This window comes from Pithys albifrons, chromosome 16, assembly GCF_047495875.1.
Source record: "Pithys albifrons albifrons isolate INPA30051 chromosome 16, PitAlb_v1, whole genome shotgun sequence".
Classification (NCBI taxonomy): domain Eukaryota; kingdom Metazoa; phylum Chordata; class Aves; order Passeriformes; family Thamnophilidae; genus Pithys; species Pithys albifrons.
This window is the reverse complement of record NC_092473.1, coordinates 12,294,627-12,317,782: the sequence shown is the minus strand read 5'-3', so window position 1 is coordinate 12,317,782 and position 23,156 is coordinate 12,294,627. Positions and strand designations below refer to the sequence as shown.

The 23,156-nt window shown below is 40.5% G+C and overlaps 1 protein-coding gene across 1 annotated transcript in view; it reads left to right on the top strand.

Moving 5' to 3' along the window:
* MAD1L1 (mitotic arrest deficient 1 like 1) overlaps window positions 1-23,156 on the top strand; it is a 356,012-nt gene that overhangs the window by 17,479 nt on the left and 315,377 nt on the right. The window contains exon 10 of the mRNA XM_071570868.1: window positions 17,465-17,551. Coding sequence (XP_071426969.1) covers window positions 17,465-17,551 — 87 coding nt within the window. The remainder of the gene's footprint in view (window positions 1-17,464; window positions 17,552-23,156) is intronic.

Here is a 23,156-nt window from a genome sequence, read left to right as displayed (position 1 = left end):
GAATTCCTCAAAGATTAGCCTTAGGATCTGCTTTATTTAGTATTTCTATTAATGGTTTTGGTGCAAAAATTTGGTGTGTGCTGATAAAACTTGGCTAATGATGCCAAGTTCAGAGCATTCGTAAATACACAAAAGCTGGATATGCAGAACTGAGTGACCCTAAGGATTAAAGTGCACAAGTGGGACAAAATTCAAGGAAACAAAGCACAGTTCTCCACAGAGCTGGGAGCTGAATGCAAACAGCTTTTGTAAAATGTAGCACGTGCAGTGGAAAGCACTAGGAGGGCTGTGTGCTTGGTTACAATGATGGCTGTTCATCCTCACGCAGAGAAAAACTTCCATGGAGGTGGAAGTGTTCAAGTCCTCCTGTGGATGGTCTGGGAGATAATTCTGGTGGTTCTGGTCACCCACTGTGGGTGGGGGAAGATGGTGGGAATGCAGAAAGGGGTTCCTGAAGGAGCCTGGGAGCCCCCTGAGTGGAACAGCCACTGACAGAGTGTGGCAGGAGATGGAATTGCTGCCAGGAAATGCATGGATAGAAGGGAGGAGCAGAAAGGGGGATCCATGCCAGTGAGAAAAAGAACCAGCTATCCTTAAAACTTGCATTGACGTATAAATCAAGTTGCTTTAACCCTGCCATGAATGCAGCTACAGGGAGGTTCTCACTTTTAGAAAGACTAAAGTTCTGAATGCAGCTTCCAGTGGAGTCAGAAGTACCCAAATTATGGCTCCACAGGGTTGTGGATGAGATGATTTGAGTTCATAATAGCAAAGGACTAGACTAGGCCTAAGCTAGAAGGTCCTTTTGAGTCCTGCTTTCCTGTGAATGTGTACGTGCCAAGCCAGAAGCAAATGGATGGGCTCAAGAACAGGAGGAGGGGAACAGTACATTTCAGTTTGGAATTGCAGGCTTTATTTAATACCAGGGTTCTGAAAATGAGGTGGGGAAGGAGGATGGAGGGATTAGTGAGTAAAAGTAGACCCTGTCCATCTTTCTGTCCACACAGAACAACAACTGTGGACAGGGACCTGAAGTGTGAGAGCAGCTGACCTTTGTTTGTGTTGAGAAATAAGCACATTGCTGAAAAATGTGCTGGACTATTAAGAAGACCTTATCTGTCAGTGCAGATAAGACCAAAGTATGATTTGTATCAGCTGAGAAGCTTTTCTGAGTGTGTTTGGTGCAGGTTATCTTGATGGTGTTTTGGAAATGACTCACTCCTAGTTAGTGCTTAACCTCATCAGGATTCATACCTCTGATGGGAGCTGTGAAGGGGCTGCTTTAATCAGCTGTCTTTGGTTTGTCATCAGTGCAGGAGGAAGTTTTGTGTTGGATCAGCCAGGAGAGGTCTAATTTTCAGTTTTAATTGTACTTTACAACCAATGTAGCAACATCAACAAGGGACTGGAGAAAATTGGAAGTGCATGAACATTAAACTGCTGTGGTTTTTCAGCATCATTTAAGTGCTCCTGTTCTGACAAGCTTGCTAACGTGCCCTGTGATATTATTATGTAAGCTTTGTCCTTAAGTTCCAATCTTTCCTCCCTTGGTACTTTATTGCCAGTGAATCTTTTTGACCAAAGCACATCTTTACCTGGGCTCTATTCTCTTTCCTCTCAAGCTACATTACTAGAGGGAATATGCTTGTAAATATACCTTTGTCCATGCTTTGCTTGGAGAGAAGCACTGCACAATATTTGCCGACATCTCTTAAAGGGCACAGTGAACTTGAAATGTTGGTGAGTTAAAAGATTAATGTGATAAGTGCCTCCAGGTTCTGTTGAACTCACTGTGATTATATAAGTGTTGTTTGTATTTTAAAATAACTTATAGCATGGAAATTAGCATGGTGGATTGGATTATTTACTCATCTGTCTCTGGTCCTGTATCAGTGGGATCCTGGGCTAGATAGGAAAATCCAGAGTAATGAGCAAGACCTGAAGCAGGCTTTTTTTGGAATGGAAGTTTGCTAAAGATTTTTAGTTGGTGCCCTTCATCCATTCTAAAAAGTAAAAACTCATACAGGTTGGAGTATAGAATATGTGCATAGAATAAATAGAAAAATGTTTTGCTTTCAACTATAATCTTTCTTATTTGAAACAATATTCAACAAAGTTGCAAAGTATCAGAGAGAAGTGAGCTTCCTAAATTGCTGCTGTTTATGTAAGTGTTGCCTTTTTCTGTTTGAGACAAAGGGAAAAGTGTGTTTTGTCTTAACCTAAGCACACCAGGCTGAAGTGAGCTGCCTGAATGAGAGCAGACACTGTGTCAGGCTGGCAAGAGCACTGGGCCTGTGGTAATTGGAAAAATTCCCATTTTGAAAGCAAAGATGGGAGTTGTTGAGGGTTGAGTGGTCCCTGTGTTTAGTGACCACCCACAATCAGTGTCGGAAGGTTGTTTTCAAAGTGCTGACCTGGACACCCGAAATAAGAGCTCAGGGCTTCTGTTCTCAAGTGAAGTTTTCAGTGGGTTTGAACAGCTTGCAGGAAAAGAAGCCAGGCCTTCTCAGCAGAAAGGAGATAAAGCATGCCACCTATTCCATATAGCCAAGGCAGGTAAGAGGTGGACGTGTGTGGAATTTTCTTTCTCTCCCTGCCACTGATATAAAATTCTGGGAGTGCACTGGCAAAACTTATTTTTTCAAATAACTGTACTGCAAATATTTTGGTTATCACCTGGCAGCAAAATGTTTTTTCTAACGAAGTTATGTCTTGCAGAATGGCTTAGTTGTAAGAGGGTGTTACATTTTGAATAGTGTGTTAGAAATACCTGCTTGGTGAAGCTGCTCTTAACTTTTGTTGCCTCTTGCTGTGAGCAGTAACAGATCTGCCAGAGAGCCTAACCTTGCAACGTGGATACAGTTTTGGCTTTTCTAGAAATGTCTTTACTAGAGATTTCGAGCATCTCTTCTCTTCTAGTACCACTTGGGCTCAGTCCTTACTGACTCCCTTTCTCTGTGTTATCCTCAGCTCTCTTGTCAGCAGAGTTAACAATTGCTGCACTTCTTTGCAGGGAGTAATGGGCAACTATTGCAAGAACCATTTTCTGGCACAAGTTGTTCTTGTTGGAATTGCTTTTGAATTCTCATTACTCGTTTAAACTCTCCTCCAGAGATCCTCTGATATGAACAGTGTAGTGAAAGGGAAGATCAATCTTTTGGGTAGGCAGAAATAAGAAATTCTGGATTTCCTTGAGTTATTCCCTGCTGACGAAGTTGATTTATTTTCTGTTTCAATGAAGCAATCATCCTCTTGCTGTGACACACATCACGCTCTTCAGTAACGGCTTGAAATCCTGCAAACTGTTCTACAGAGGACAGAAATGGGTTATGTGGCTTTCACTGAGAATATGTTCAATATCAGTATCCTCAGAGAAGCCAGCTGTTCATCAGCTGGCTGGGTCAGCTTTCAGGGATACTTCACAGATCTGCTTTGCCTCCCTTCAGAAGATGATGTTTTAACCTAATTGCGATTTTTTTTTTAAACTCAGTTTTGCTAGTTTGTTTGAAAATAACATTTCTGACTGTGCTCTTTATATTCCCAGAGATAAAGCTTTGTGGCTTCAGGTGGTTTTCTGCAAATGTAGCAGCCAAGGTTGATGGCATCAGGCCTGTTTTGTGACAAGCCTTTCATTTAGGCCTGATGGTTTCCAGTGTGACTTTGGCAAAGACATCACCTGCCTTCTGGAGAGCTGGCCCTCCTGTCAAGGTCACACAACACCTATTGGCTCACCTGTCTGCAAGTGGCTGGCAAGGGGAAATGCAATTGGCACTTTGTAATAACTGATATATTTGCAAGACTGGTAGAGAGCGAGAGTGAAAAAGTGCTATAAATTAGGGATTTTTTCTAATTGGGCAGACACAGGTCTTGGAAATGCATGTGCTCCTGTCTGTATGGATTATGGCAGCTGCTAAAGATAAACATGTTGTTTCTCAGTGTCTTTTGACTGTAGTTACATAGTTAAAATAGACTTTTTTCCTGAAATACCTATCTCTTTTTGTGTGCTGTTCTGTTCTTTTCAGTGATGGTTTGTCCAGGTGAGTAGAGTTTCATAGAATCAAAGAATATTTGATTGGAAGGGATCTTGAGGATCATCTTGTTCAGCCTTTCATGGCAAAAGCTTTGTCTGGACAAGATGCACCCTGTCCAGCTGGACCTGAAAAGTGTCCAGTGTTGGGGGAAAGTTTAAGTAGACCCTTAACTTTGCTGTGGAATCAGACACTCTTTTTTAAGTTTTCATGATGTATATTGGTAAAGTGTTCTCCAGAAGTGACTTTCATGGTCTGGTACAGTGTGATGGTAGTAATTAAGAGCCAGACACATCTAGTAATATATAGTGTTAAAAGAACTGCACTTTTTATATCTAAGATTGTGAGGATTGCAAAACAGAAATTTGAATTGAAACATCATGAGGACAGTTACCAAAGTTTCAGCATCTGTATCAATCCATGGCTTTTGTCAGGGAGAGTGGGATGCTTTTGGTATTGCTTTGGAATTCAGTCCTATGGTGGGATTAAATAACTACATGGAATTTGATGGAATTGTAGCTGACAAGAATCTTGCTGACAGCCTCCAATTGTATGTGGGTTCTCATAGTTTGAAGGAGCTGCCTCTCACCAGGTTGTTTCTCACAGTTTCCTATGCTTGGCACTTTGGAATTGTTAGGTTTGTATGTGCTGTCCCCTGCATTTTCCCTCCTTGCTGTGCTGGGGGAGTGCAGGGACTTGGCTGAAAGGGGAAGGAAAGAAGCCCCTTCTCCTCCTGCACACACTGCTGGGTTTGTCAGAGGCAGCTCAAGGGCTCAGGTTGTCCTGCTGTTGTGGAGGAGCTGCACTTCCCTTCTGTCTGCACAATGAGCTTTGTATCTGTTTGTACAGTAATGAACTGCTTTTGTTTCCTTCAGGAACGTGCTCTGCTGTCTGGAGTGTTTCCATTTACAGGCAACCCTTGCCAAATTAATTTTATTTAATTATCTCCCAGGGCTAAGCTTGAATACATTTTGTGTTAAATTCACCGTTTCTCCCTCTTCTGAACGAAATGGACTTAATATCCTTGTTAAAATCTGATTAAAACTAAAATTGAGTTTTTTGAAGTCTGATTATCCCATGAAATGGAATTTTTAAACCTAATTATGAATGGATTTGCATACATTCTTAGCACCATTGAAAAGAAAGTTGAAATAAATTTATTAATGAAATCTTCTGCTGTCTCTTTGGGCCATGGCGATTGCTGGAGAGTGAGGGAGGAGGAAGGAAGGCGAGAATGAAAACTCTCCCTCTTTTGAAACATACCCTCTCCCCCTTCAATTAATTCCAGAGCTGGTTTGACCCTGTCTCATTTTTATTCCTCTCTGCCACACAGCCCAATTTGGGTAATTGTCGGGCCTTTCAGAGGTAACTACACAGTTGAGCTGCTTTCATGTGTTTAAAGCCTTTGTGCTTTCTGAAGGGAGGATGTGGGGAGGCAACATTTGCTTCAACTATTTTGTTCTTCCCCTCATTCCTGAGGTAGCCCTGACACCAAATCAATAGTCAGCTCTCCTTTCTGAGGAGCTGCACATTGGAGCATTTATTTTAGATCTGATAAAAGATGGATAGTTTTACAGACTGGTGAATGTGCACATGGAATTTGTAGTTGTTTATGTAGTTCCCTGGGTTTGCAGCACAAAGTTTCTTTGCAGGAGAGTTTGAATCTCTCTCTACAGTAACTGTGCCCATCCCTTCAGGATTTTAGAAGTCTCCAGTGGGAAAAGGTGTTGCCACTGGAAGATGTATATGTTTGTTGGACTTCAGCTCTTTGAAGCCAGTGCAGAGGGCAGCAAGGTTTTGTATAAGAAAGGTTTGTATAGTAGGTTTTGTATAAGAAAGATGTTTGATAATTCAGAAATCCTGCTCTTGATACATGGCCCTGCAAAGAGTAAATACTCAGCATGTGGCCAAGTGTTCTGTAAACATTTGCATTTGCAAAGTTACTTTCAAGCAGAGGGACTCCTTTTCCATATGCTATCTCTGTGCAGGTTGGGTACTGAATGTCCTGGTGGTATCAAGTTTTACAGGAAATTTGGATTTCTGGCACTGATTCTCTGTGATGCTTCTGAGGTGGGGAGTTTTAGGAGAGAAGCTGAGGCTCAGCAGGGGGATTGAGCTGAGATTGGAGAATAGCTGGCATATGCTCAGGTTATCAACCAGAATGGTTGAGCTAAATTAAAAATTTTCTTGGTAGTGTAACAGAAAAACTCAAATTCAGACAAGCTTCAGAGAAAAGCAGCTGACTGAGGTAATTCTGCACCAGGAACTTAAAATTATTTTATGGTTTAGAGACTGTGACTTTTATTTGTACTCCTTGAAACTTTTGTCCACAGACACATTTTAGCATCTGAGGCACATCATACTTATTGAGTAAATAGGACTCCCATCTACACTTTGGTTCTAAATGCTTTGCAGTATCTTCCCAATCAAGCTCAAGCAGAATCTGAGAAATTGGGGATGTCTGATACACCTTTTCCTCAGTTGTGGAGCTGTTGTACAAAACTGCAGTCACAGCAGCAGCGAGCAGAATCTGGGAGCTGCAGATCCTGGAGAAGCCAGGAGGAGACCTCCAGGAGGGTTAGGTGTTTTGAAAACTTGTAGAAGACTGATTTTTAACTCTTTCATTGTTTTCTGGTTGGTTTCTGGTGCCTTCCTTGGTGGCTTCAGGTATTGAAAGTGACCAAAGCTTAATGACAGCAGCAGGTCAGGATGGTGCCCAAGTGCTCCTGGCACCAATGCAGCCTTTTCCTTAATCCCAGGCACAGCAGCCTGTGGGAAAGACACAGGGAAGCCATAATTGCTTTTGGTTGCTCTGAACCCGGTGCTGGATGAGGCAGCTGAGCTGAGCAGGGGTTTTTGAGAGTGAGCTGGCAGAAGAAGAGTAATTGCTGAAATGCCACTGTTTACATCTTTAATGCAATTACACTTGAGCTGTTCCACTTTCTGTGACCAAATCTTAAATTCTGCTTCTGTCTCCTTCAGCCATGAATTATTCATTCCTTATGGATGATAGTGATTGGGGTTTGGCTTTCACAGGCAGGTTTATTATGCCCACTTAGCTCTGACTGCTCTGGCATTCTGCAGGACTCAGTTGTTTTCCCAGCATTTGTTCTTAATGTTCATCGTTCTTCTTGATGTTAAAACTTTTGGAGTATGTAGTTCAATTCTAGTTTTGGGAATGAGAGTCTGAGGGGGTGGGGATGGAGTGAGTTGGGTTTTTTACTTTTTTTGTTGTTGTTAGAAGCATAGGAAGAGCTTTTATTTAGATCAGTGCTAATTGCTAAGTCTGAGGGCAACTGTTGTGTTATCACTGTGTGTCAAAGGACTTGGATATGAGACTCTTTATATGTGTGACTTGGGAGATTTGGATGCTAAGGAAATAAAGCAGAATTTCAAAATGAGGTGGGATTGATGTGCTCTGCCCTTAAGGGAGAGTGGTTCTGAGGGCTGGTGAGATGGGGATTTTGTTTGGTCTCTCTGTAACACAGGGTGCCACCACCTCTGCAGCAACAGTGACACTCTTTGGGTTCTTCTGTTCTGACAACTTGTCATCAGGTTTGCACTGGGACTGCTGGTCCTGGTATGTCTTATGTTATCAGAGGCCTAGAGCTGATGTGCTAATGGGCTTCCATAAAACTTTGGGTTTGAAATGTTATTTGTCCTTCACTTTGAATATTAAATTTTTAGAAACTTAAAAAAAAAGTATGAGAGAGAATTACTGCATTTGTTTAAAGTTCTGAAAGCTTTTTTTAGCTAAACAGTTCAAAGAGCGCATCTCGCTAATCAGAGGAATATTTTTGCATCCCCAGGGTGGTCACAGTGTTTTAATTGGAACTCAGACTTCTTTGAAGTCCTTTTTAATCCTCCCTGAGCTGGGGGAGAGGGTTTGAAGGCAGCGCCGTAAATCTGAAATTTCTTCGGTTTATTTACATGTGTCTGGGGACGGGTGAAATGCCTTTTCCTGGAGTGGAGTTCACTGCCAGCTCGTGGGCAGCTGAGGGGGAAATGTGCCCCCTTAAGTGGGGAGACCTGAGCCAAGGCTTGGGGTTCTGGATGGTGAGTTCAGTGCTCCTGGGTTTGTTAAAACCAGGAGTTGAGCAACAGGTTCGGAATGGGAAATTAACTCGGTGGGAAACGATGTAGCAGCTCAGTGTGAGGCTAAACTAGGCAAAAAGCTGGGATTTAAACTCGTGTTTTAGGATTAACTAATTAGTATGGCGCTCAAAAATGGTGTTGCATACTGATATTTGACTGCTTTGCCAGTCAGGAAACAGATTTAGGAGACAGTGCTTGTGGCTGATAGCTTTGATCATCTATTAAATCAGTATGAGGTTTCATTTTCTTACACTGGAGGTGAATTAGACGGGGTTGGGTGTCCCCAGTCAGATGGCTCAGCCTTTGTGCCTCGGTGTCCAAAATTCAGGCCTTGCTTTGGTCTGGTTTCTGGAGGAATCTCTTCTTCCCTCAGGTGGATTGTGCACTGGATGGATCTACCATGAGTGGAACCCCAGTGGCAGCTGCTGCCTTTTGTGCCTTGTAGGAACCTGTGCCCTCTGGCAGCACAGGGCATTTTCCCTTTGCATTTCCCTTGGGCAGTTTCTACTTTGTTTGTTTGTTCCACGGTTGATTTTCATGATAAATACAGTCATTTATCAGTGTTTTTGGTACCTTGGTAAGGTTTTTAACCTCTCACATTTGCTGAAACTTGGGTGTTTTATGTTTTGCTTCTGGCAGAGGTGAGACATGTGCTATTAAAAGCTTTGAAATCTTTGATTGAGTTTGGATAGTTTTTAATTAATCGAAGCAACAGGCTTAACATCAATTTTCTGTCAGAAAGAATAACTTAGTATTCTAGCTGAATATAGAAGCACTGTGCCTTTCATTCTTTCCAAAATTGTTATCATAAATTTACCTGTGACTGATGTTATTGGTTTGATATTTTAATAAAAAAAAGTTAAAATAATTTTTACTATAGCTTGAAGTTGCAGTTTAAAGTGGCTGTTCCTGCCATGAGATTGAAGAGGTATGTGATTGTAATCAGAAGTAAATAAGAATAATATATGGGATGTCAGATCACTTTATATACAAGTAGTTGAAAATATGGTCTGGACTCTCTCAAGGACCTGTAGTCAGCCATTAATAGTATTTCCTCTTGCTCAAGATTAGGGGTTTTGTGTTACTGATGGCTAATATTTGCAGCAGATAAGAGTCTGGGAAAACAATGTGATCAGTAAAGGTGATGAAAACAGTACAAGGACTTAAGTAAACTAATACTCTGCAAGGATTATCTCAGACAGGTGTCAAAAGAACAAGACAATCAACTTAGTGCAATCTGTAAAATGATCAGATGTGTACATATATTGTGAGTACCCAGCCTTGGTTACAGCATGAGCTCTTGTCAGACAGGAGCCCTGGCTGGCTGGAAAAATGATGTTTCTGTGTTAGTAATTTCCATGTGGGTAGGAGTTATGCCAGAAGGCATGTTGGATACCTGTGAATTGTATTTGGTTTTAGTATTTGGATGATTTTTGTGTCTTGTCCCTGTGTCCCACTCCTTCCTTGAGAAGAAGCTGATGGTATTTGTTTCTAGGCTGGTTCAAGTGTCTTCAAAGGCCCTGAGAGTGTCCTCACAGAATGGAACCAGCAGAGGTTCAGTAAAATTATGTCAATATTACTAAGATTTTTCATTTGCATAAATATTGCTGCCTAATTTGTAAGATAAGGAGATAAATTTTTTACATCAGATCCTTTTGTTGTAACCAACTGTCGGTGCTGGCCCTCACCTTGGTGAGGAGCAACTCTCTGAATGAGCTTTTATTCATTGACATGAAAGTTAGAGAAGCTTCTGCTTGATCTTCTGGAAGTTTCATTTATTACCTCTATTTTTTTTAGCTATTAGGATCCTTTCCCAACTTTGTGTAATCCCAATAACTGGCCTGGAATAGTTTTCAGTTTCTAATGATGCTCTGTTGAATCTCTTTCAAAGATACCACACCTGTCTGTTCAGAGTTGTTTCCAATGAGAGTATCTTTGTATTTCACTCTGTGGTTTTCAGATGTTAATTTTTTGTTTATTACTGCTTACATCTATCCAAGAGCTTGAAAATCTTATGATTCTAACCCACATGGTTATAATAAATAATTGGTATTCTGCTGTGATTCTGTTCTTTAGATTAGTTTGATTTCCCCTCCACTCCCCTGTCCACACTGTCCTCTCTGTCCAACCCCAGATGGCTACAAGGATTGTTCCAACTCCACTGACAAAGGGAAACTATAGGAAAAACAACCCTACTTAGGACTCCCTAAAAGAAGATTTTATTCATTTCATGGCATTATTTTTCCCTTTAGCTGTTGTTTTTTTCTTCAAATTAAGTTCCTGATTGGGAAAAACACTTTAAACAGCTTTTGCTGCTGCTGCAGTAAAATGAAACATTACATTATTAAATGTGTTTACATTTTCTGTTTGAAGCCTTAAGGGCAATAGGTACAAAATTGTATGCCACAATAATTTCCTTTCAACATGATCATTAATATATAATTACATTCACTAAATTGCAAATTGAGAAAAAACATTTCCTTCTCTAATTGTAAAGATTGTGCTGATATCTCTGTTGGTATGAGGGCAGTAACAGCCATTTTTTAAAATCCTTTTTGATCATTTCTGGCTTCGCTACTTCTGTCCTACTGCTGATAAATATCTGAAAGATACTTTAGAAGTTTGCATGGGTTTTTTTCTTCTTTTTTTTTCCTTTCAGTCTCTAATCTGTTGGGTTTAAGACCTTAAGAACTCTTTGTTTCCTTATATTGGAAAACCATAGGACAGAATAATTCACAGCTTTGCAGATATACTCAATATTTGTTGAGTTCTGTGTTAAATACCTTCTCGTTGCCTTATAAGTGTTTTCTTTATAAGCAAATGAGTTTAAACCAAATTAGAATTCTTTTGTGTTACAGCATGATTGAAATATGTGGACTTTCCCTCCTTTTTATCTTGCTTTCCCCATGGGATGAGGCATAGCAAGTCATGCTGCAAGAAGGAATTGACTTCTTCTGTATCATAATAGGAAAAAGAGTGGGTTTTTTTTGTTCTGCTTAAGGAGACAGTCAAGAACAGGGCATGGCAAAGTGTGCTAACCCTAAATAAGAATTTTAGAGTCACTACATTTTTAGTTTTGTTTTTATTCCATAGTTGTGCTACAAATCATTAGCTTTTGTGCCAAAAAAAAACCCCAGAGTGGCAGCTGAGTGGAGAGCCAAGTATGTTTTGCTCTGGTTGTACCCAGTGGTCAGCCTTGTGCTGTAATGTGGAACAGCAGAGCAATTACAGGACATCCCTGTGGGTCACCAGCAGCACAAATGGAACTTGTGTGGGGATGTACTTGTTGTTAAGAAGAGCTCAAGATACTTTATTCTGTTTTTCTAGTTAACTCTCTGTTTCCCTTCTTCCTTTCTCTGCTGTAGTACATATTTTTTCTGTTTAAAGCACAGGTTGGATTTGACTCTTAGTGAAGTCCAGTCTTGGCAGTACGAAAACAAATCTATGAGAGGTAGCCCAGAACTTCATTCATCCACCCCAACATGGTGACCTGATGGTGGATCTCTTGCAACACAGGCAGCAGCACTGACTTCTCTCCAGTCTGAGAGCCAGACTGGCAGTTCCTCTGTCCCACCCTTGAGCCCCCTTATCATTTCCCTGTGGCTGATGTTCCCTGACTCAGGTAGCCCTGGAAGCTCAAGGAGAAGCTCATGTTTTGATGAGAAGAGAGCTGAGCCAGTTAACAGCTTCTTGGTGAAAGGGGGAGTTCCAGCAAGGTGCTTCAGACCCTCAGTGGCAGCAAATGAACCAGGCAGAGCTGGTGATGGCCACTTCAGTGGCAGCAGTTAGATTGGCTCTGCTGTTCTCACCAAATTGCACCTGGAGAGAGAAGCCTGAAAGTCTACAGTGGTGGTTTGGGAGCTGGACCTGTTTGGGAAAGGCAGCTCTTTCTGTGTAGAATATGAAGCCATGTGCTCTGATGCTTTTCAATCAAACTGAAGGAAATTTAGGCATTGGAATAAATTGTCCAGGGACAAATTGTTCAGTAGACAACTGGATGTGGCACTCGGGGATGTGGTTTAGGGGTGATTATTGTGGTGCTGGGTTGTTGGTTGGACTGGAGAGTATTGAAGGTCTCTTCCAACTTTGATGATCCTGCCAAAATGGTTTTTGTTTCACCATGACCTTGCAAAGCTATAAATTACATGCCATGTGGTTGAGCATGCAATGACCTGACTTTTGCATGAAAACTAAAAAGAATCCAAAGACTGACTGTTTTTGTCTTCCAGATCAGCAGGTTTGGCACTCCTGTGTATACGTTCCCCCTGCTTTAGGTCTAGTAAAGCCTTTCACTTGAGGGACTTCACTGGGCAATGTATGTGCTTAGCAGGTTTCTGTGGTTTATTCTGTGCTTGCTCTTAGAGCAGTGGTGGGATGAGGAAGAAGTTTGGACTGTTGAAATGTCTGCCAAATGATTAATTTATGTTATCTCATTGAGTCCTTATCTGTGTCTTTAAAGTAGAAATGAAACTGGAAAGATGAGTTATGATGCTACATCTTTAACTTTGGGAGGAAAAAAACCTTTCCAAAAAAGTCTATTAACTGGAATCTAAGACAATTTTCTTGCTTTTTTTCCCCTCCCCTCTTCAAATTATGGCTTGGTTGAATTAATTGCTAATTTTGCAGTTGCTTCAAAAGAGACATATCAATTGTATTTAGAATTGTCAAGACACTTATAAACACTTAAAATGTTTTCTTACAAATAAGTTGTTCTTCTGCTTCAAGTGGTTAATGGGAACATTTGCTTTGGTAAAAAGCAATTGGATTTGTTGATTCTATCTGTACACAAATAAGAGTTTTCTAAATGAAGGGAACCTCAGAGGCTGAGATTGCTTATTGCTTTCACTTACACTTCAGATTTCCTCCATTTACTTTGTACATAAAATATTAAGCAGACACTTTATTGGAGAAACAGTCTCGTGTATACCTTGGGTTTGTGTTTGTAACAGCTCTTCATCTGAAGAAGTATGTGACTGCTCTTCAAAACATTTTAATCAATGTTACAAAACACTAAAAGTGTCCTAAGTGCCTAGAAATGTTGAGAATTTGTTTTTGTGACCAATGTGTGTAGGAGATTCTGGACCATGTGGATTAGTTAATACAGTCAGGAATGGAAAGGGAGGATGTAGACATGGATATGTAAATAAACAGGTGTAACTACCTGGACTGGAGCTTCAATGGGCCTTTTTTTTGTTGTTGTTTTTGTTTGTTTTTTTTTGCAGAGGTGCTGTTAACTCTCAGTTAACTCAGTTAACTATCACAACTTCAAGGTCTGGACAAGATTTTAGTGGCAATGTCTTCCTCTAGTCTGGTGAAGGAGAGGTGGGGAATGGCCTCAAGGGAGGGGTTGTGTGTTTTGAGAAGAAAGGGATGTTAAGCAATTTGTAGCTTTCTCATACAAACTTGGAGTTAATAGGAGCAAATTAAACTCCAGGACTCTGTGTTGGTGTGTCCTGGGAAGTCTGTGTGTGCTGTTGGGATTAGTGTTATTTGCTGAACTTTCTTGAAGGGCAAATCCTCCCACGAACTGAGCTGCTTTTGGACTTGGTGAAGCTTCAGAAATGAACAGGAGTCCTGAAAACCAGAGATAGAGGAGTTAATGCAGTTGTGGAGCTCAAATTTATGAGAAGGATGTTTGAGATGCACTTCAAACATACAGGAAAGGACTATTACAGGCATTCCACGGCCTTTCTAATCATACAGAAATATTTAAAACAACTAAACTGCCTTTCCAGAAATCTTCTGTTGTCATGTTATTGTTCTGTTTGTTCTTCAGATGCTGTTGTTTTCCTGCCTAGGAAGAAGATTATTTTTTAAGAATAGAAAAGGTGGTTTTTGAGGACAGGAGAATTTCAGAATCTTCTTAATGTTCCTTATATATAATGCAAAAAAAGATAAGGACAAAACAAATGTTTTATGCTTTTAGGAGATTGTCTTTAAAAAAACCCAACCAAACCCCACAAAAACCCCCGGAAATTGTTTTTCATTGAGGAGAACTAGAGCAGATGTGGCCTCTTTCTGTGCCTCATTCTCTTAACAAACAGTCTAGTAAAGACTTCTCTGGTCTTTGTCAGTTTATTGTGCTGAAGTGTAAAACCTAAAATACTGTGCCAAAAATCTGGTAAAGTTCCACTTCAATTTAATATGACTTAGTTGAGACAACCAAATATGTCATTGTATATTCAAACTGAGTTAAAACTATAAAGAGAAATGATAGTTCAGCAGACTTCCAAAAATAAGTAATTCTGAGTAATTTAGTATTATAAATGCGATACTAATTTGATGGTTTAAATCAAATTTAATTAAAAAAAAACCCAGTGAAGAACTCGGCTCTCCAAATATAGTTGAGGAAGTGCCTATTTTTCTCTTTAGTGTTACTTTTGTTTTGCATTTCCATAGTTAAAATTTAATTTTGGATCTCCAGCTACAATCAAACATCTTCCTTTGCTGTGCATTTTGAAACATTTTATAGAAGAAGTAAGAAGTTGACATTTTGATAAATTATAAATTAAAAATTTTTTTCTTTAACATTTTCATCTGCTTACTGAGTCTTAATGTTATTTCAGCTAATTCTCAGTGTGTCACTGTGACAGTTTATACTGAAATGGCAATAGATCCTTAACTAAGAACAGCTTTTCTGCAGATCTATCAGTTGTGTGCACTTAAAAAAAGGCATAAAAACCCAGCAAAAGCTGTTTTCCTTGTTAAAAGTAAAAAAAAAGTGCCAGTAGGTGCTTTAAGTAGTTTTATGACTTGGTTGGGCATCGCATCAAGTTAATTTTTCACTTAATTTGAACAGTTTTAGGTTTTTATCATTCTTAAGTTGCTCCTTTTCTAATTACCTGTGCCCCAAAGGAGGTTTGGTTAACAGCAGTTTTGTGCCTCTCCTGCCTTACTGTGCTCTAAGCTATGCTGGACTGATCTGCTTGTTTATTGCAAAAAGAATTTTGTTTCCAAATTAGCCTTAAATTCACCTGTTTGGGTTTTTTTGGTTTTTGCATAAATGTTGTTGCAGAGGGAAATGGGGAGGAAGAACGTTGTAACTTTTGGCTCCTTGTGCCTTGCCCAGGAGAAAGGAACTGAAGTTTGTGATTTCTTCTGCACCTGCAGTTTGGAAGCCACTTGTTGTTCATGTTATCTTTATGATTGCAAAGCACATGACTCAGTTTTGGTGACACACTGCTCTGATCACCCCGTCCTGTGTGTCCCTTACAGGACTTTGCAGGGCTGATGCAGACACGGGGTGTGTTTGTGTCGTGGTTCCAGGGGCTCCATCGCTCCTGGGGAAGGAGCTGCCTGCAGGTGTGCAGGGCAAACACAGCAATTCAGAAAGGGAGTTCTGGGGCTGTTTCTGGCAGGAGAGGTTTTCAAACTCCCCTCAGGGAGCTGTGGTGATTCCAGTAGGGCTGGTAAACTGAGTTGTCACACAGGTGCTCTTAAAGCAGATTTCTTGGCTTTCTAATGCTGGTTTTGATATCAATGCTCCGTGGGGAATGGAGAGAGCTTAGCAAAATTTATATACATCAGACAAGGCTCTCAAGGCCAGGACATGCCTCTGTGTGTTGGGATGCTGACAAATTTCTTTCTTTATGTGGCATTGTTTTCAGGAACTGGTGAAATGAGAGCAGTGGTTACAGCTGGTTGGTGTTTGGGACTGGACCAATTCTCTTCAAACTGCAATCTCTGATTTAAACTTAGGGTGCATCCAGTGTCGTTCCTCTGCTTGTAATTTTGTAAATTTGGCTTTTGCCAAACTGTTGGTGACCAGGGTAGGATGCAGACCTTGGAAAGAGGCTCTGAAACCTCCCAATAAAGGTATTTGACAGCAGGGTGTGTGCACAGGGTGTCTTTGTCTCTGATCACCTGACATGATTCAGTGTCACAGAAAGTGACCTTTTCTTTGGGGGGGTGGGGGGTTAATACCCATTGACTTTATTTTCTATTACATATCAATGCTGCTCCATTAAAAAAATAAAATAATAAAAGGTATCCAATGCCAATAAAATATCTTCCAGAATTGAATGTAAACTTTAAGCTGCCAATTGCTGGAACTGAGATTGGAAGCTGATTGTTGGTTTGAATGGCTGAACAGATGAGGATGATTGTTTTTTATTGGAAATCGCTCAGGAACTCTCATTACTAGAAATCTGTGGCTTTTATAGTCCTGTCTCATTTTACTGTTGGATTAATTTCAGTTCTCTGTCTCAGTCCTAATACATGATGGTATGAATTTATGAGAAAATGAGAAAAAAATTGAGACAAATACACTTTTTTACTCGTTAAAAAAAAACCAGATCTGTGATATTATTTCATTGATGCAGAGGCCAAACAATGTTTTTTGAATAATGTAGAATCTGACCAGGCCTGATTTAATTTGCCAGCAACTGTGAAACCTTGATTGCATCTTGGGGGACACAACAGCTTGTGTTTCCACAGATTTCACTGCTGCAAAACTGTTTTCCCACTTGTTCTCTGTGAAAAACACTTTCAAGTTTTGGGTCAGTCTTCTCCTTTATGTGTGGTGCATCTTGTGGAGCAAAAGGATGTGTGTACCCAGGATATACAGGGATGCCCTTTCCACCTTCCCTTTCCTTTAGGAAGTGTGGTACAGGTGCTTCTCTTTTGGGATGGGAAAACCTTTCTGATGACTCAGAACAAAAATCTTGTCCTAATTTTTATAAGCTGCCTTCATTTAGAGTCAAATCTCTTGTGCTCTGAAAGAACAGTTTGCCCTGCAGAGACTGTTGGGGTGTCTGGGACTGTCAGACCTTTAAAAATTTGTCATTGGATTTGATGGAAAAACTAAACCTATTCCTGGCAAGTGCAGAGTTGTTGCTGGCAGATCTGTAGAAATCTTTGATCTCATTGACAAGGAAAGGTTATCAGTGATACTTGAAGTGTTACTTGGAGCTCATGGGTTTTGTTTTTCCCCTCTGTGGCTCTGGAGTCAGAGTGTGTATGAAGGACTCTGAAGTCACTGGTAACTTTGTGGCAACACTGCTTTGAGTCACCTCTGATGGACCTGAACCTCTACACAAATCAGAGGGTGTCCAGCAGAGGGTGTCCACCAGTGTTGAAATGTGCAGTCTGTATTTACATTCCTTTCTTTTCTTACTCTCTTGATATTATTCCTGTGATCGTGCTGTGGTGGCTTTAATAACACAGGATTTTGTGTGAGTGAGACAGGATGTAGCTCTGTGTTGTTCTCAGGAACTGCAGCAACTTTGGCCCTGGGAAATTGCCTTGGCTGTTTTCAGTGATACCTGTTTTAAGGTTTTATATGGAACATAGTTTTTTAACCAATGATTTGTTAAAAATGTCTTTTTTTTTTCATTGTGTAGGACACCTGATGATCTCTCAAGGCAAATTGTGGCCCTGCAGCAACGGGAGCTTGTCCTGAAGGAGCAGAATTCCACCTTCATGAACAGGTGAGAGATACCAGCAGTGGGTGCTGGTAACAGGACTGCTGTAGCACATCACTTGGAAAGGAAACAGGGACTGCACACAGAGAGAACAGCCCTTGAGATTTCCCTGCTCTTCCATGAAGCCTTCTGTGCTGTCTTCTGTTCTTTCCCATCCATGCTGATGAAGAGGTTTTTCCTTAAATTCTTTCAGGAAGTAAAAGATGAAGAACTGTGAGTGGATACACTGCAGAGTTAATTGAGTTTTGTGTTATGAGCTAAAGCATTTGTAAGGGGAAGTAAGTTGCTTTCCCATACCATTTCATCTGGAATGTCACAGCTAAATGTGCAGAGTAGCCATCTGGATATGGAAAAGGGAATAAGGGCTCTGAGGACTGTGATTTGACTTGTAAAAAGACCAGTTTGTAGAGATTGTGTTGGAAAAGGTTGTTGTCAGTTTTGGTGGCAAAATACTGCAAGGCTTTGGGAGGAGCAGTTTATGGAGTGAAATACATATTTGAAACATGAGGATGTTTAAGCCATTGCTCTGGTGTGGGAGTGAATATCTCATGGGGAAATGAATTTGTCTGCCAGAGCTTGACCTTCCAGACTGCATTGGTTGCACTGCCTTGCTGAGCAGGGCTCCATGGTGTGACAGAAAGGGCTCCTCTCCCTCAGCACACATATCTTGCTTCCCTCACTGATTATTTCCTCACATTAGGAGAGGAACATAAACATAAACAGACCCTCTGTCTGTTTTTATTAAAAGCAATACCTCTGTCTTCCAAAAAGCCTCTGGGCTTGTTTGCATTGCTGGGTTCTAGCTGCCCTGTCTAAGCAACAGGAATGAGGAGATTTTCAGCCTCTGGTGTAAAGGTGTTGAATGTAAAGCAGTCAAACAGGGTGTGATGGAGCACTGGGCGAGCACACTGGGCTGCACGTGGGCAGCATTTGCTAATGTGTCTCTGGGGGTAGGGGGCACATTTTGGTTCAAGAGATGATTGTCTTTTGGGCTCCACCTTACTAATGATGGACAGGATTCAAGCTGGGTGTTAAAAGCTTTGGTTGTGCTGCTGCTGTTAATGCAACTGTTTAGTCAGATGTAAAATGGTTATCTGGGTGTAAATTCCCATGAGTGAGCCAGCCAAGTGGTTTGTGGTTTTCACTGAGAAGTTTACAGTGGGGAAAAAAATATCTCACAAATACAAACCCCACATTTCTTATATTAAAAATAAACCAAGAAACCCCTCAAATTCATGATTGATTAAATGCTCAAACAAAAGAATGATGGTAGTGTTCAGGTTACAGATTTGGGTTTTTTTCTTAAGCTGCTTTCACAGCCTCTCAGGGAAGTGCTTTTTTGAAGTTTATTAATGGCCAAGGGGAATCATCTGTTGAAAAAAGCAGCTTTTTGGTAGTGCCTGTTCATCTAGATGTAATTGTGCCAATTTAGTTTAAAAATAAAAACATGATTAAAATTACTTTTTGATTTCAAGTTAAATGGGCTGTAAAGCTGCTTAAATTAAAATTCTAACATTTTCCTGATGCAATGCTGTGTGTCATTTCTGAAACTGGTAATTTTGACTCTCTTCTGTCACATACTTTATTCTGCCATAAAAGGTAGGCAATAAGATACATTTTTAAAAACCTTTCATTACAGATGATTTGAAAGTTCCCAGGAGAAGGTTTTGAGTCTTTGGAAATAAAGCCTTGTTAAAGAAGAAAACCCGATTTTCTCCTTTTCCTGATTCTTTTCCAGATTTAGCTGATGGTCGTCTTTTTTATTTGTCTCATAATTGTGTTCAGGAATGTCTGTGTATTACAGTAACTTAATATGTGATTGTGCCTCCCTCTAGTGATGGAGCCCAGCACTTATTCAGCTATTTATTGGTTTTGTTTCAGCTACAGGTACTTTTGCCCTTGGTTGAAATATGTTGCCTTTGGTGCTGAAAGTGCAATGTTTGATTTATAAAGTCAGTGGTTATGTGTGTATAGAGCAATGTGCTGTACAAACACCAAATATTTTTGCCTGCTATAAAAGGCTTGGATTAGTTTTCACTATTAAAATTAATGATTTGGTAGATGCTTTAGAAAACCTTATTGGAAGTTAACATCTGAATTTTTTTTTATGGCAATGAAGTGGAGAATCACAGTCCTGGCTTACCTGTTGCTACAGTGCAAAATTCCATTTAGTAGAAGAGGTTTCAGTGTGAAGTTAGACAGGATTATATGACTCTCTTCCCTAAATGGCTGACACTGAGTTTTGTACAGTGACTGTCTGGTCATCACCAAACTTTTAAACACAGGCAGAAAAGTGCCTGGAAGGTATTTTTTTTTACAAGCTGATTTTTTTTTTCACTCATTCTTTACACTGCAGTGATCTTGGTTTTTATTCTTAGTATTGATATCTTTCCAAAAGTGGTTGGTGACTGTGATAGGCACTTGCCAGCTACTGTTTATCTCACAACCTGACAAATGGTTCTCAGTTTCTTTTTGGTAACAGGAGATGCTCTGGAGCAAAGCAGGAGTTAATTGCTAATCTAGGGGATATGAGCAGAAAGTGACTTCAGAAAATAAAGGAGGCATGGAAAAGGTGCCACAGGGGAATATTTGCTGTGTGAGGTCTCATCCATTTCTGTAAAACTGGAGACAGATCTAGCTCAACTGCTTCTAGAGTCCCTCAGTTGATCTAAAATGGGGCATTATGGTTAATAAACACACGGTAACAACCTTTTCCAAATGGCATATGGCTTCACTAAACAGAGAAAATTCATTTTGTCCCATTCTTCCATTCGTAACCTGCTTTCCTTTTATTCCGGTGCATTTTTTAGAGCCAGTGTTTGTGTTATTAAAAAGGCAGTAGAGATCATCCCACCACAAAGAGCCAACATCATTACAAACCCGCCTTTGCACTGGGATTTCCTTGCATGGGGACCTGCAGTGCAGTCTGTGTTTTGTGTAGCCTGTGCAATTGCCAGTGTCTTGTGGCCTCCCAGAGCTCAAATGATGATGCAAATCCCATTTGCTCCATCACTCACATTGGATGCTTTCAGACGCGGAACCACAGGGCTGAATTTGCTGAACAAAAGGTTTAAATCAATTTCTTTTAACAGTGATTTTTTACATGTTTGAGTTGTGTAGACTCCCTGGGAGCTTGCTATTTTTCCTGGGGGAGAAAAGCTTCCTGTGGTGCCAGCATGGGGAAAAAGGAGAGGGTCACTTGAGCACTGAACACCAACTCACTTCTCTTGGCAACTTCAGGATTGCTGAGTAATGTAGCTGAAAGTGCCATTAATCCTGTGTGATGGACTCTCACTGCTGGTTTGGAGTGTGTTGCTGGAAGTTGTATAAATAGAGTAAATTATACTTCCAGCAGTAGCAGCAGGAAGTATCGTGGGGCTTTTGAACTGCAGAGCAAAGATAACAATCCAGAGGTTTGAAAGCTCCAAGGAAGACTGCTCAGGGTCACTTTGATAGCACCAAATGTACCTGCTCTGCTGTTTAGTAAAAGGTGATGAAAGGAAGGTGTTTAATTAGTGGGTCAAGTTAACCATGCAGCCACCATTAGTGAGAGCACATTTTTCCCCCCTGACCCTGAATGCTGCAGGAATTGTGCACAGAATTGTGTTGATGGTTGTAGTTTATAATATGGAAAGTCGGACAAGTGGTTCATGTGCTTTTGTCTTATGGAAAAATGATGTAGTAGTTGCACTATTTTTTTAAAGTGAGAAAAGCTGCATATTTATTTTGCTTGCTTTCTGGCTGCATATTTGGAGTCTCTGGGGAGATTTCCTAAAACAATCCTGGAAAAGTATTCTAGAATTGGAAATGTAGGGGGAAACTTCCCTTCTCATTAGCGTTGTCCTGTTAGTTGGTTCACAGGAAGGAATGAGGCTGCTCACAGCTCGAGCTTTGCTGCAGCTCTGAAAGCCAGGCTGTGAAAATGGACTTCTTTGGTTACTTGTGGTACCTCCCAGAATGATCATTTCTGCTTTTGCTCTTGTTGCCAAGGTGCAGTTATTGACTTTGGACCTTGAGATGTCTTGTGGAAAGTCAAATATATGGAAACATGTAGGTGAAGTTGGTTCTGGACAGGATGAAGGACACAAAAATGGAAGAGCAGTAAATCTTTAGTTCTGGAGCTGATGGCTTATTTCCATCCCTGGTGTCAGAAACCCAGCCATGTGTTTTGACATTATTTCTTGTGGGAAAAGGGACACATAGAATGTGTTTGAAAGAGTATTTTCCTATTCCAGGTGCTCACAGAGTTCTGTCACGAGTCATGGTTGTTTACCACTTTTATTCATATGAATCCTGTTAAACTGATTTACCCAAACAACCTGCTCTGTGTGTTGTTGCTTTAAATGAAATAAACCCCCAAACCACTGAAGGTTGGGGAATGTAGCTGGCAAACTGAACAGAAAATGCTTTTGAGTTGGGCAGCAGGGATTGTGTTTTGGGATTTTTTAATAAAAACCCCAATGAATGAGTGATGATAAGCCCAGAGCTGTCCATCTCCATAAGTGCTGTTAGCTCAGAGGTGTTGTAGATCTATTGCCCATCTTCCCTTTTTTTGGATGTCCTAAGGAGTGTCAATCTCAAAAACAAATAGAGCCTGTCAGACTTCTTCCCCTAATCTTCTGGAAAGTTGGACAGAAGTTTAATTACAGTGAAGTGTCTTTTATCTGACAGAGAGAGAAGTGCTAGCTTTTTAATAGGCTTTATGAGTTATTTTGTGATCAAAAGAAGCACTTAATGTCTAATACAGGACGAGGTAGAGATTTTTTTTCCCCTTCCTCTTTGTTCATCTGTATGGCACATTGCACCTTGATTTATGTGTGGAGGTGTCTGTGTACCTAATGCCAGGCAAATGTTTATTCACAGTGCTTCAGGGCAATATTAACTGCTGGCAGGTTCTGCATTCATTTACAGAGTGAGGTTATGAAGAAATGACTGTAGGTATTGCTCTTTCTGTTCTCCAAAAATGCATCTTTTCTGCACTTACATACCACAAGGTACTTCATAGTGTCCCATTAAGTGACCAATCTACATATTCAAGCAGTAACCTTCTAGAGCAGCATCTGGTTATCCATGGCTCTAATTGGGTAGATACAAAGCTTTCCTATTTTTTTTTCCATCACATAGTTAGCAGAAAATAGGAAGGCAAAAAATAATTTAACCAAGACATTGACTTATGCTTCCAATTCAAAAAAACATGGGATTTTGCCCAGACCTTTGCTTTTCATGATTATGCCATTTTTAGTCTTGATTTCCTGAGGAAGTGAAGCTTATTACAGTGCTTTGTGTGTGTATGTAGATGAGATTGTCTGTGCCTACCCTACACTTTTGAACTTGCAAGTTGTGTTCTGACAAGTTTGGCAGATGGCAGAGGTCTCAGAAGTAATGAATTGCAGCAACTTTAGGGAAATCAAATCTCCATCTCCAGGAGAGACATCCCGAGGTCATTTTCTATTTGGGATCAGAGCCCTGCAAGCAAATAGATTCTCCTGAATGTCCTATTCTCCTTTGAAGGCCTGCCCTCCTGGGCCACCTTGAGCCTGGTGCCCTGGTAGCATCACAGTCCATAATTCCTGCTATACCATACTTACCAAAGGCTTGTGGCATTTGATAG